At 38.3% G+C, this 15,312-nt stretch overlaps 1 protein-coding gene across 3 annotated transcripts in view; it reads right to left on the reverse strand.

Annotated features, from left to right (window-relative positions):
* The window catches only part of PTPRO (protein tyrosine phosphatase receptor type O), a 239,816-nt gene extending 225,965 nt beyond the window's left edge, over nucleotides 1–13,851 (reverse strand). The window contains exon 1 of one of the 3 annotated variants that reach the window (XM_077870947.1): nucleotides 13,218–13,851. In XM_077870947.1, the coding sequence (XP_077727073.1) occupies nucleotides 13,218–13,292 (75 nt within the window). In that variant the 5' untranslated portion in view covers nucleotides 13,293–13,851. The remainder of the gene's footprint in view (nucleotides 1–13,217) is intronic. The other 2 variants (XM_077870946.1, XM_077870948.1) reach the window with 2 other exon arrangements.
* Between the last annotated feature and the right edge of the window lie 1,461 nt (nucleotides 13,852–15,312).

Below are 15,312 nucleotides of genomic sequence, written 5' to 3' on the forward strand. Positions count from 1 at the left end.
ATTTTGAGTGAGGTCTGTACTCATTTCCAAGAGACTAATTAAAAAGTATAAATTAGGGGAAACTGCAGAGGAATTTCTCTGTGATGATGAAAAAATGAACCTGGCCACATCTCATCACTATGTCTATATGTAAATAACTCTATTGTACCGATACGTTTCATATGTATATATAGAATTTTTCTATAATCCTTTAAGGGAGGACCACATGACTCACTTTTTAATAATACATTACAGACAATATAGAACTCCCTTGGCTTTTTATTATTCACCTTATTAATCAACTTGTTCAGAAACTTAAGAAGCCAATTTTTCTTCCTAGATAAAATCTAGGAATTTTAAGTGCATCCAAGTAATAATGCATTTCTTATGATAATGGTATTGGCATTTATTGTAAAAATGATGTTTTTACTTTGCAGTATTTGGCAAGAACACTCTGATTTTATGACTATACTTTAGGTTTCAACACAAAGTCAAAGTAAATAAAAATGCCATAGCAATATCACTAGAATGTCTATTTTATGGGCCACCAACTTGACTTAAATAAGAAATTCCTGGTTTATCTAAGAGAAAGGATGATGTAGTCTAATTCTGACATCACCATGCAAAACAGAAAGAGACTCATATAAATGTGTTCTTAAAGGTTTCCAGAAACCTTGGTTTGATATTTTAAAAAGCAGATTATTACTCTTAAGGAAATTTATTAATCACAGAATTGTGATTTAGCCATGTATGTGAGTACATATCTGACCACAATTTTCCTCAGTTATAAAGGATATATTAATTTATTGACAAATATAACCAAATTTAAAGTAATAGAAAAAAATTCCAACTAATCCAAACTTCCACACTCTACCAGCACAGTAGTAGACTATAGATATAGACTGGTACATTACAAACTGATGTAATGCCTTTCAATTCTCTTGTGAAATACTGATTTACATAAGTAATAACATTTGTTTTAATCATACTTTTGTGTTTTTGTCATTTGAAAATCTTGACAATGCAGGTTTTTGGTATATATATACTAGCATTTTAAGGACTACAACACTAATGATCCCATTTAACTGCCTATAATGGATAATGAAGTATTTATTTATTTACTTACTTATATTAAAGATTTTATTTATTTATTTGAGAGTGGATGCACACTCATGAGTCAAGGGAGGGTCAGAAGGAGAGGGAGAGGGATAAGCAGACTCCCAGCTGAGCACAGAGCCTAGGTAGGGCTTAATCTCATGACCCTGAGATCATGATCTGAGCCTAAGTCAGATGCTTAACCAGCTATACCACCCAGGTGCTCTGGATAATAAAATATTTATTACCTAGTATTTCAACTGAGTATGAAAACTACCATTTATTTCTGTATAAAATTACCCATTGGGACCTTATACACGAAAAGACATCCATTTTCTAAAATCCACTTAAAATTTTTTCTATAAGGTACTCCTCTGCATTTAAAAACATCATTTTTAGGAGTAAAGAAAATCATAAGTTTTAGGTATTATAGAAAATTAATAATTTATCATCTAGCTTCAGTTAGTTATGTGAGTTTCAAAAAATGAGTTTAGAGGTCGAGAGGCAATCTGAGTACATCAACATGCAAGGTAAAAGAAAAATTAGGGAGAACATTATTTATAAAATTATTTTCATTTTGATATTTTCAAATTGTAAAGCCAAGAAAAGAGCATACTGTCAGATTTTAAAAACTCAGAAGCTTCTTTGTTTTAGAAGTTAAAGTATATTATGCACATAGTGAATAAGACAGAGAATAAGTGATCCAAAAAAATCCAAGTTTTGGGGGCAGCTGGGTGGCTCAGTGGTTGAGTGTATGCCTTTGGCTCAATTCATGATCCTGGGGTCCCGGGATCGAGACCTGCATCAGGCTCCCTGCAGGGAGCCTGCTTCTCCCTCTGCCTATGTCTCTGCCTCTCTCTGTGTGTCTCTCATGAATAAATAAGTAAAATATTTTTTTAAATCCAAATTTTAACTTTACTGTATTTGAGAATTCATCACACAAGAGAACCCATCTGTTGCTTGGCCACATATATCATTTATACTTAGTGGTGTATTCTAACCTAATGAAATTGCAAGAAAAAAATATGAGGAAACTTATCTTGGTGCCTAAAAGAGTTCATTTTCATTTATAATAAAGCCTCTGCTCCCTCCACAAGATCAACAAAGCAACATTTCCAGACCATCTCTTCCTTCTGACTCCCCTTCTTCCCAAGCCCCAGTCAGCACCACTCCCCTGATAGACCCTCCTTCCTACTTCGTCTCCGCTATGTAGCAGCTCCCTTCTCTTGGCATGCTCACATCGTACTCTTCCTCTAGACAGTCCCATAACTTCTGCTTGACCTTTCCCACCACACTTATTCATTCAACATTTGTTCATCTATTCAACAAGTATTTACTACATATCTATCAAGGTCCAGGTGCTCTTCTAGAAGCTGGGATATAGCAGTGAACAAAATGGATAAAGTCCTTACTGTCATGGAATCTACCAGAATTCCAGTAGATAAGCAAGTAATAATAAAGATCCAGTACAATATCACGTGGTGAGTTATACATTCTTTAAAGAAAATAAACCTGGGTAAAAGTGGTAAAATTTAAGGAGATTTTTTTTTTAAGTAGGTCTCACACCCAGCATGGAGCCCAACGCAGAGTTTGAACTCATGACTCTGAGATCAAGACCTGAGCTGAGATCAAGGGTCCAACTCCTAACCAACTGAGCCATGCAAGCACCCCTGATGGGGACATTTTAGATTGGTTGTTTACGAACGACATGTTGAGACAATATCTTTTGAACAGAGATTGGAATAAAATAAAATCCATATTTATAAAATACTTATTATGTACATTTTTCTCATGCTAGCATTCTCAAACCCTTCCCCACAGGACTCTACTGGAAGAATGAGAACTGCCTTCTACCCAACTGGCCATTGTGGCCACGAAAGAGAAAAAAGGGTAGCGGGCAGAAAATTGGGGCTGGTATAAACTTAAAGTGGTATGATGGGCGGCTGAGGACAGGACAGAGAGATGACAAGATTCTCACATTTTATCTTTATAACCTGTCAGGTCCTTTGGCAAGCAGTTACTCAGAACATGCAAGAAAGCAAGAACAGTCACAACATAGTGCTCAACTAAAGTAAAACAGAGATAGTAGTAATGTGTGAAAGCTACGACCAGAAATAGTTCATCTCAAAGCCAAACCAACCAAACAATGAAACAGATGTCTAAAAGTGGAATAGCTGCCTCTCTGCTGATAGTGATTCCACCATTTATAACTAACTGGCAATAATATTAAAGACAAACAATGCTGAACAAAATATATTGTTCTCCCAAGTTATATATTAAGATGATCATATTGAAGAATAGGGTTAAAATGAGTTTTCCATTTTTTTAGTTTTTTAAAAAGATTTTATTTATTTATAAGAGAGAGAGAGCCAGCCATAGAAAGAGTATGAGTAGAGGGGAGGGGCAGAGGCAGAAGCAGACTCCCCAATAAGCAGGGAGCCTGAAGCAGGGAGCCTGATGCGGCGCTGGATCCCAGGATCTGGGGATCATGACCTGATGGCAGCTGAACGAAGGCAGCTGCTTAACCAGCTGAGCCACCCAGGTGCCCCAAATTTTCCACTTTTTAATAACCAAAAACCAAAGAACCTTTTGGTATATACAGTTACCAAAACTAGAGCTAACACAATCCATAAAATAAGGAGAATATGTACATTTTTTTTTCTTCTAAGAGTTTCTTGAACATCCCAGATAGGAAAGTTGAGAATGGTTGCTTTTCTTGATGCAAATTCTTCTGACTCTGAGATTTAAATTATAATTGATCTTGCTGCTATGTTTTTCTTATCATTAAGGTTACATTTCTCATTTAAAAAAAAGGTAATAAAGGAAAAAAGGAAGTGTCTAGTGTACAAGCACAGATACTGTTTCTTAGAGTGTAATCACTATTCCCGTTAATTATTTTTAGAAAATGAATTCTACAAGTCAAACTTGGGATATGCTACATGCTAGATCTCCCTTCTGGAAAACACAATGCATATTAACATAATAGAGGTTCTAAAATAAAAACGTAATAGGGGCTCTGAGAAGTCCTGGTACAAAAATAACAATAATTAATTAACTAATAGCAGTTTACACAAAGTTAAATTGATTACTACCCAAATTCATGTTACCACAGAAGTGTTTATTTTTAATAACATCTGTTGACATTGCAAGTCTCTCCTGTTCTATGGAGCATATTTTGGAAGATGCTGCTCTAAACACATTTTTATTTTTCTAACTCTTTGATTTTGCTTTAGCTATTTTTATCATCCTATTTCTTGCTTTCTTTTAAAAAAAATTTTTTACATAGCACTTATTGAGTGCTTACTGTATTCTAGGCTCTGTTTTAGTACTTTACATCATTATCTCACTTATTCCTGCCTAGCAATTATCCTCTGAGATAAATACAACAGACTGCTGAAGGGGCCCCCACTCAAGTGAAATAACTCTCCACATCCTGCTTGTTGATAAATGGCACAACTGAGAGAGCCAAGATTCAAATCAAGTGTCTCTGCCCTGATGCCTATGCTCTTCTTAGCTATGAAGTGACCGGTTCTCTTCTCCTCAGCTTCTCCCAAGCTCCACAGAGACCAACAGCCTATCTATCTTTCTTTCAGTCCAAAGATATTTTCCAGATCTTAGCTTACAAGATCTTTCTCTTGTGTTTGATGCTATTGGCCCACTTGGAATTTCCTAGACCCAAGATTTCCGTGATTCTGCTTTCGTCTTATACCTCTGGCTGTTTCTTCTTCATCTTCCTAGGTTCCTTATTAAATGTTAGTAATACCTAAGGTCCATCCTGGCTCGCGGCCCTTCCTCAAACTTCCCCTTTGCTAGGACTTCTTCATTCACATCTCCAGGCCTGCCATCTCCCTTGGACATCAGACGCATATCTATTAACTTGCGTATTTTTTTTTTGGCACTTCAAACTCAAGATGTTGGCACTTCAACACTAAATTCATCCTGTCCTGTATTAGTCAAGGTCCTAGTAGGACACTTAAGGGAATCCTAGAAAGTTTAATCAAGAGACTGTTAATCAAGGTGTAGAACAGGGATAGTAGTAGAGATAGAGAAGCCTGACAGAGAAGGTGGTAAACTAAGCTGGAAGAGAATGGACACTACCCAGTACACATTGTTAAAACTGCAATATTTCAGGCAAAGGTGTCAGTTACCTGGAAATTAGCATGAAAATTCCCTTTTCAGCTCCCCACATCTAGCCAGTCTTGTCAATTTAGCTAGTTTTAATCTTAAAAAAAAACAAAAAAACAAAAAACAACAAAAAAAAAACAGCCATTGTCTCTCTTCTTTTAGTTTCTTTTCCTATCACCCTAGGGTCAACATTTGTCATCTCTTAATTGGACCATTATAATACCCTCCTAGCAGCTGAACTGTTTCCAGGCCCACTCCACCTTCAGGAGGCCAAAAGCTCTCTCTGAAATGCAAATCTTACCCCACTAAGCCTTGACTAAGCCTTCAATGATCCTCTTCACCTAGAAAATAAAGATCCTGGTTTTTGGCACTGCATATAGGAGTCTCTCTGATCTGGCATCTATCACTCCCTTTTCCTTTTGTACACACTTGTATTTTCTTAAACTCTGCCTTACTTTTGGCAACCTGAGTCCTTTGCTCATGCAGTTTTCTCTGTCTTTATGTCCATATTTCTAACTCAGGCTCAGCTCGGGTATCATCTTTTAAGACATCATTTCCCAAACCATGAAATCGAGTCTCTCCTCTAACATATTACCATAGTTCCCTCCATTAAACAAACAAAATCTCACTACATTTTAATGACTTTTTCCATTTTTCCTACTATGTCACTTGTGAGAATCCAACTGACTATTAACCATTCCTGTACCTATAACATGTAGTACAATTCATGGCACACAATACATATGCAATCAATGTTTGATTAACTGAATGGAATTGGACAATCAATCACTACCCTGGAATCTGAAAGACAGATTTCGTGTGGAAGAAGAAAAGTAACGTCTCAATGGGACAGTTCTGGCTTTGGGGAAAGACTGGTCAACTAAAAAAGTTTACCGGATTCTCTTTCAAGGAAACTAAACACTAGGGAGGGATTAACCAGAAGTTAAATCCAGAACCAAAAGGTAGTAATGCTAGAGTTTCAAAATAGAAAACCTGTTTCGGAAAATAACAGAAAAGGAGTTAGAAACCAGATCTCAGATCTGACCAGATATACAAAGGGCACTGCCGATTCTATGAATTCTCTAACATCAGGTTTTGTACATGCCAATCACAAACTCCTGTGGGAGGACCCAAGAGGGAATCACAATCTAGATTAGGACACAAGACTATAGATGGCCTCTGACACAGGTTAAGGGCAAAGGGAACAAGGGACAGAATTTTCTCTGCATTTCACTTGGTCACTGGAAGGGCCATAATGAAGGAACAGAATTAAGGGCCTGGTAGACCCATGATAATTTCTCACACATAAATAATCTATTATAAAAAAATAGGCAGGCAGAAAGAGAAAAACAAAACGAAGTCTCATTTATCTGAAAAAAAGTTAAATGAGGGGCTTCAGAAAAAGGCACAGATTCATCATTTAAATCACGTATACATTAGTATTACAAAATACAATTCTGATTTTGGACCCTCACATTGTAGAGAAATTCTTTTTATTTGCTAGTAAGGGTACAAAAATTACCAGGTTCATTTGGTTTTAATTCACTTTATGATAGGACCAGTTTTGTTAAAAAAATGAGTTGCACAGCATTCCTATTCAGGAAGAGTGAGAAACCAAATAAAGGAAGAGTACTCAATAAGGAAATACATTTATTTGCATATAAATAGAAGGATGGCAATACATTTGTTTTCATCAAACCTTTTCATTTGATTCCCTAATTTTCCCTATATTCATTTTGTTACAGAAATTACTATGCATATTTATAATTTGTAAGACAATCCTGAAACTCAGAGTCCTATTTCCAACTCTGTTTCTGAAGCATTTTCCTAAGCTTGTATCATTTTTTCCTCTTTCATCTCAATTTCCTGACAAAAAGGTAAGAACAAACTTTTCTTTTTTTTTTTTTTTTTAAGATTTTACTCATTTATTCTCCAGAGACACACAGAGAGAGGCAGAGACATAGGCAGAGGGAGAAGCAGGTTCCTTGTGGGGAGCACAATTCGGAACTCGATCCCAGGATCCATCATGCCCTGAGCTAAAGGCAGATGCTCAACTATAAGCCACCCAGGCATCCCAGGAGAAACCTTTCTTATCAAGAAACCACCACAACCTTGTTTCAAATACCCTCTGTTTGTTAGGTGGTTTTAATATATTCAGAAGTAAAAGGAGTTGGTCTTTTAGGTAACTGAAATGTCTAGGAAAGCAGATACCTTTTACTGGAGAATTAGATTCTAAATGAAAGAGTTGAGAATGATTTTCTGACACTGGGATAAAATACAGTTGTACTTATAGAAATAAATTTGAAAGCGCCATGTTCAGAAGGGAAAAAACAACTAATGATCAGCACTCTAGAGATCTAGGACAAGCTTGTGAAAGGACTAAGTTACTAATTAGGAGTAATTAGTGATTGTAGATTACACCAGAAGTACTTAATAAAGTTATTTACATATTGTTCTGAATAGTTGGTAGAAACAGTATTGAACCTGTTGGAGCAGCAGGAGAGAGGAGGATGAGTCTCTGTATTCTGCTGTTAGGTTCATCCTACCCCATTCACCTTCTTGTTCATTCTACTTGTGCCATATTAACTTTGTTTTGGCTCCTCAAACCAAGGGCACAAGCACAAAGAACTCTCTCACATATTTATTTCAGCAGAAAGAGCTGATACCAATGGGTATTTGAGGCCATCATAGAAGAGTTCTTTAAGGGCAGCCCAGGTGGTCAGCAGTTTAGCGCCACCTTCAGCCCAGGGCATGATCCTGGAGACCCAGGATGGAGTCCCACTCGCGCTCCCTGCATGGAGCCTGATTGCCTGATTATCCCTCTGCCTGTGTCTCTGCCTCTCTCTCTCTCTCTCTCTTTCTGTTTCTCTCATGAATAAATAAATAAAATCTTAAAAAAAAAAGAGGAGTTCTTTAAGGCTTTGACTTATGCTCCTAGATTAAACACTACTATGGATAGAACCAAGACTAGGGAACAGAAAAGGCCTCCTCAAGGGTCAAGTTATGGCAAAAATTAGAGGGAGATTCTATTAGAAGCATGCAAAAATCTTTGTCAGTTGTAGTTCTGGTGGTCACAGAAGAATGATGATATGGAAGAGAAAGCAAGAACATGATCTCCATAGCTGGGCATTGGGTGAAGTTGCAGGTCACATATAGAGGTAATGAAAGCAATTCCTCTATTATTTCAACTCTGTTATTTCATTGACGATATAGCGGCTGAGGTAACACTGGTGAATAAACCAGCAACCAAGAGTGCTACATTTTTGGAAGAAAAATAACACACTGGTATTTTGATTTATGATTTTAATAAGTTCTTTATATAAGGAATTGATAGCACTTTGTTATTCTTAAGTGTAATGACTGCATTGTAATTATGATTTAATTCACATAATGATAATTTTATAATGTTTTCCTTAAAAATGTGTTCACTTTACTTGTGAACCATTTAAGTGGTGTTAAATACTACTTCTCAGTCAGAAACTATATAATGCTGCAAATTTTAATTGTTTATGAAGCTTCTATTATTTGCCTAATTTAACATACTATGCACAGTGGAAGACAAAAATTATGTAATAAATATATATAATTATATAAATATATAATACAAAAATTATAATATATTTTCCTTTATTTTAAAAATACATTTATTTGGAGTAATAAAATGAGCATACCAGGTGCTTTTTAGTAAAGCTCATCATTGCAATAGGGACTATGCTTCTGGAAATGCAACAGCACTGGAACTGTGTACCAGAAGGTATTAAGAAGAAAATTGGAAATAAATATTTGTGGTCATCCCTGTTAAACCTTCTACTGAACTACACTGCTAGCAATCACAATGGTTTGAATAAGTACACAACTGTAACCAACACCAAAGGTCCTTTGCAAATTCCCAAGACTCAAGCTGGAAGTATATTCATAAAGCTCAGGAGTCAATGTGCTTATAAGTTAAAACACCTTTAGGTTGGTTATTTAGATGCTAGAAACAGTGCTACATTTAAAAATGCTACATTTAAAAATAAAGTACCACCCTGACGTCATTTTAAATTACTTATGCATATAGATGTGTATTTTCTTGTGGACCAAAATGAGGCAGAAGTATGGTGTGAATTTTTTATTCTTTGATATAAAAACAATCTCTCACACAACAAAGAATAAAAGTAAACATGAGTATAGTGGGAAGGACTATTAGCCAATCCTCAGTAGGAGCCCAGCCCAGTGAACCTTCTTCAGCTTGCTGGGGATGTCATATGTGAAAGGGTTTCTCTAAAAGGTTGGCAACAAAAGAAAATAAAATAAGATAAAAATTAAAGGTTGAAACAACATTTATCAAAGGATTCAGTTGACAGAGGAGTTAATGACAGCAAACTTCATTGCTAAGGGAGTGGTTTAGGCTGCTTCAGAAAGATGAAAAGGTTATGGTTCATTGGCCAATATTGTATAATATAGACTGTGAATGAAACCTCCACAAAGAAGTGAAACTTCTGTGTGTGCTGGTGTGCATGTGCACACACAAGTGTGAACGAGAGGGGGTGAGGGAGAAGGAGAGAGGGAAAGACAGAGAGAGAGACAGGGAAGTGGAGAAAAGCATACAGACCTTGGAGAGTGGATATTTCTCCTAAATAGGAGTACTATGGCCAACATCATAACACTCATGCTTTATAAAACTAAACACAAACTTCTTTTCAGATAATATAATTAAGGCCTCTTTCAAATTTAATGTTCTTTCATTACATATCAGGTAAGAGCAGACCCAGAAGAAAATATAGAGAGGAGGTTAAGGAAAGAAAGAAGGATTCATGCCAAGCCTATGAGTTTAGTGAAACATTCCACTTGACTACTAATGAGCACCATTTCAGGGAAGGCAGAATTTAAATTCCTATGATGTCATATTCTACAATTTGCATCTTAGTTGACAAAATACTGATATCAAGTGAACTGAGACAGGAAGCGATTTTCAGGAAGAGGTTTATTAAAGATAGGCCAAGTGAGAGAAATTACATGTTTTCATTGGGAAGGATGGAAAGATGCACAAGAGGGAGGCTCATCAGATAATTACTTCATTCACATTCATATGTGAGTAGAAAACTTTCAGATTAGTAGGCTCCCAGTCTACTTGATAATAGAGTTCTACTTTTGTTTTCTCTTTTTATATATGCCATCAATATTGATATGAAATTTTAAAATTTCATAATCAACATTGTGCTTATGCAGGATCAATTATGAAGATATTAGCCTCATAACATACAGTGGATGATTTAGACAATCTGAGATGCTTGATCCAATGTTGCTGTCACTTAGCTATGCATAGGGAATGATACATAAAGACTTCCATGGCCAGGCACATTTAGGCTATCTCAATGAAATTGATTATAGCCAATTACACAGATTCAGTTTTTCAGACTTTCCTATCACTTTTACCCAGCTGCTTGCTCCTGATTTGTGGAAAAGATAAAACTATAAATCAAGCCTCCCATGTTGGTTTATCTAACTGTATGGCCCTTAGGAATTTTCATTTTTATATGGGAGATATTTCATATGGAGCAGTGAAAGTTTTGTTGACATAATGAGAGCTACAGAGATTTTGGGGAGGTTGGATAAATGGTTTGTTTCTGACTCAGCGCAGAGATCTTATCACTGAGAACCAATCAACAATGTGCTATTTAATAATGGAATTGTTTTTAGGTCTACTTTACTGATACCTATTCAATACATTGAATGCAAACGTATTTCCAAATTATAAAGAGATTATACAATGTACCCAATTTATCATGTAATATACTATTTCTAAATGTAAATGCATTATCCCTTGTGCTTAATTTGACACTTTGAACATCCTTTGTCAATGGTAACAAAATAAAATTAATGAAATAGCATATGTGAAATACCTGGAAGACAGGCGCATGGGTATTAAGTATAAACATATAATTTTTTCCTGTGATATAGTTTATATCCTGGTGACACAAACACTGCATTTACATAAAATAAAGGGTAAAGACTTACTCTACAAAATTAGTTGTCCATTACAATATTTATTTAAATGGCAAGCTTTGTCATGTATTTACTATGTGATGCAGTTAACCATAATTGACACCAATCTGCAAATGTGCAAAAATACACCTATTGTGGTGGAACAGGGTGAATCTCTATTACAGTCTTGAAAATACCATTTTGCCAATACAGATTGCAATTTCTCACATCTATATCCAGTTTTGGTTAAAAGTTTTGCCACAGTTATTGCATTTTAATTGCAGCACTCTATCTCCACTGTCAAATTCATAATTTGACCATTTCTGAATTTGTCTTTCATTATTAAGAATTCATATAAAAACCTGCGTTTGTGCTAGAGGTTGGGTTTGGATCAGATATCATGCATGTTAAATCTGAACTGCTACTTAGAAAAATGTGTGGTGATGCAGTTCCCCACTTTGGATTCATGACAAGTATTGCATAGACATAATAGTTATGACATAATTTAACAAATAAAAAAATTAATAGAAAGCTTCAATAAGTAATATAATTGTGGTGTGTGCTAAAAGAGCAATCTCGGGCAGCCCGGGTGGATCAGAGGTTTAGCTCCGCCTTCAGCCCAGGGCGTGATCCTGGAGACCGGGGATCGAGTCCCATATCAGGCTCCCTGCTTCTCCCTCTGCCTGTGTCTCTGCCACTCTCTCTCTCTGTGTGTGTGTGTGTGTGTCTCTCATGAATAAATAAATAAAATCTTCAAAAATTTTTAAAAAATAAAAGAGCAATCTCCTATAATGAAAACACAGGGCCAAGCTTATTATTTACCAGATTTTAAATAAAATTATTATTTACAACTTAAGAAAAAAATGTAAAAACATATTAAGTGTAATATAGAATTTTATTTATGCATTCAGTTGCTCTTGTTCCTTGCAACCATTTTCCTGTTTTCCATTAAGATAAATAAAAATATGGAATATTTAAAATTGATCTTGTTCTCAACCCATTGGTCCCGTTCCACTATCTCCTTGTCAAGCATTCATAATTAATGGTGCATGTAAGCAGAAAGCGACTCTTTGGTAAGGAAACATTCGCATCCATTAGTGATTCATCTATTTCTAAGGTAGCTATCACGGTGGTGCTGAAAGGATAGCTCCCAGGCACCTGTCGACACTCTACTTTGCCAGGAGAGGAAGGAGTATGACAAAACTAGACACACTGAAGACACAAGTGGTAGACAATGATCTCACAACTTCACACTACTTTCCAACCAAACATCTAGCTGAAATTTATTTTAAAGATTTTATGTGCCGTACCGTTGTCAAACTAGGATTTTTTTTTAAAGCAGCTCCCTTCCCTTTCACTTTTCTCAAAATAACAGCCTAAAGCACCATGATCCAAAGAGAACTCAAAAAAAGTTAATTTTACAGATTTTTCTGTCATTTAAATTTAGAGGTACCAGCCTTTGTAGATAAGGTGGGGGAAAGTCTAACGACTTTGCAAAGGGAATTATCAGGTTGAAGATGAAGACTTGGGGAGAAGGGTCCTCTCCAGGTTCAAGCTCACGCTCCTTATTCAAAGAAACCCATGCTCACGACCCACCCTGGCAGTCTTTTTTTTTTTGCAAACTGGGAGCTCAGCCCCAGGTGTCTAATTCCTGCAGAAAGTAAATTAAGACAAAGCAGCCGCACACACACCACTGGGGAGAGAGAGGTAAGGTTAAGCAGCATTGGGGTGCAGTAGTGACCAGAAGGAAAAGTGACCTCATTCCGCCTAGGGAAACACTATCTAACAAGCCCACCTTTGATGTGGATACCAGCTGTGGTAAAAGAGCACAAAGGTGGAAAGCTGGAGGGAGCAAACTTCCCCGTTCTTCCACCCCATCCCTCAAAAACGCCCGGAGCACGCACATGCAAGGACAACAAAGCTCGCGCCCAGGCTGCACAGCCGGCGCTCCCCGCGGCCGGGCCCTCGCGCCCCGGGGCGCGCCCTCCCCCGGCAGAGCGCGGACGCGGGCGGGACCGCTGGGGCGCGAGCAGGGCGGGGGGCTCCCCTACCTTGAGCAGCACAAAGAGCCAGAGCAGAGGCAGGAGGCGGCGGCCGCCGCGCGTTCTCGTGGGCAGGTGCCCCATCGCGGTGCGGACGCGGCCCCGGGGGGACCGAGGCGCGTGCGAGCTCCCCCGGCGCAGCTCACAATGGCGAACTGAGGCTGCAGCCTCAGACCGTGGGCGCCGAGGCTGCTCCCGGCGGGCGCATGCTGCCGTTCCAGTCCCCCTGGCGCCTGCTCTCTTTCCTCTTCTGCGCCCGGGGTCCTCCAGAGACGTGCCAGGCGCTGCTGTTCCTCCGCAGCTCGGGCTGGAGAGGGAGGGGATCGGGGTGGGCGAGGCTCTGCCCGCCGAGATGCGGGGTCCGCGGGGCCGTGCGCCGGGCCCGCCGCGGTGCTCCCGCACACCGGACCCGCGCTCTGCGCTGCGGACTCCTCTAGTGACAGCAGCCTCCAGCCCTCCCACCAGGGTTTGCTGCCGCCTCTTCCCCTGGATAGCCCCCTCTCCAGGCTCCGCCCCAGCCCTTGCCACAGTCTCTGGGACTCAGGAGTTGTGCGGGGGGGTTTCCCTTGAGCAACTTGGGGACTGAATCCCAGTCTCCTCTCAATCTTCCTACATCTGCTCTCACTTGCGGTTGTAAAAGTCCAGAAACACTTGGAGGGAAGTGGTGGTTGTGATTGTAGTGATGGAGCGCGTGGTGCAGGCACATGTGTTTGGTGGGGAGGATTCCAGTCTCTCCAGCCTACTCCTACCCAGGAGGAAATAGTACCACGATATACACTTTGCATTTGAAATCAGTTCGTATGCATTTCAAGGGCTGTCTTTGGATACCAAAGTCTGTCCGGATGCCTGCAGTGGAATGTAGAAGTCAGGGAGGAGGGGGATCACAGTACATTACACACATTTATAAACATACACTTTTTAAAATGTGTAATTATTAAAGAAACTGTTGAGCCTTTCCAGGGTGGTTGTACCGTTTTATTCTCACCAGCAATGGGTAGGAAGTGCGGGAGGGGGCGAAGCGTGTAATTAAAAAGTGCTAATGTTAGGAATCTTTGTGGTGATGAAACAGTTCCATACCTTGGTTGTGGTGGTGGTTACTCAAATCTGCCTGGATGATAAAACTGCATGGAATCACAAAAGCGTTCTTGTGGGCCAGCGCACACACATACAAGTGTCTGTAAAACTGGTGAAATTTGAATGAGATCTGTGAACTGTACCAATATTAGTTTCTTGGTTTTGATACATACTATAGCTATATAATATAGTTATATATACATTACCTTTGGAGAAAGTGAGGGGAATAAATAGGACCTTCCTGAATTATTTTTTTTATTGAGATACAATTGTCATATAGCAGTATATTAGTTATATTACTTTCAGGTGTATAACGTGATTCAGTATTTGTATGTATTGTGAAATGATCACCAAAACAAATCTAGTTGACATCCATCATTACACATAGTTACAAGGTTTTTTCTTGTGATGAGAACTAAGATCTACTCTTTTAGACCCTTTCAGATGTGCAGTATTAACCACAGTCACCTTCCTGTACATTACATTCCCATGACTTATTTAGTTTGTAACTGAAAATTTGTAACTTTGACCCCCTTCACTTGTAAACTTTTTAAAGGGTGTGAATTATTCATGAGTAACTAATCTGTGACTTTTAAGAAGCTCAGGCAACTACTTCCACGCTGTGTATTTTCAAACTATTTATGTGCCTTTGGTTTTTATGTGTAGTTTTTGAAAGATGTCTGTCAAAATGAACTATAGAATACTCTATTCAAATATAAATCACTCCTTATTATCATGTAAATGACCCTTGCTCTGCCTTGCTCATAATGGAACTTCCTATTTGTCTTTGAGACATGCTTGGGCACCAAGAGACAGGCAAGGTGACCTTGGTTATGAATGTAGGAGTTTGCCTCAGATCCACAGATAGGGAATAGTGGCATGAGAAAGGATCCAGGGCTATGTTTACTTGACCTTTTGCTAGATAACTAATGACCAAACACAAATCACTTGGTTGGTATGCATATGTGTGTCTGAGAAAGGTTTAGATTGAATATATTTATATGTGTATGTGTACTAAATGCTCATAAAC

The sequence above is a fragment of the Canis aureus genome, chromosome 25, assembly GCF_053574225.1.
Source record: "Canis aureus isolate CA01 chromosome 25, VMU_Caureus_v.1.0, whole genome shotgun sequence".
Lineage (NCBI taxonomy): Eukaryota > Metazoa > Chordata > Mammalia > Carnivora > Canidae > Canis > Canis aureus.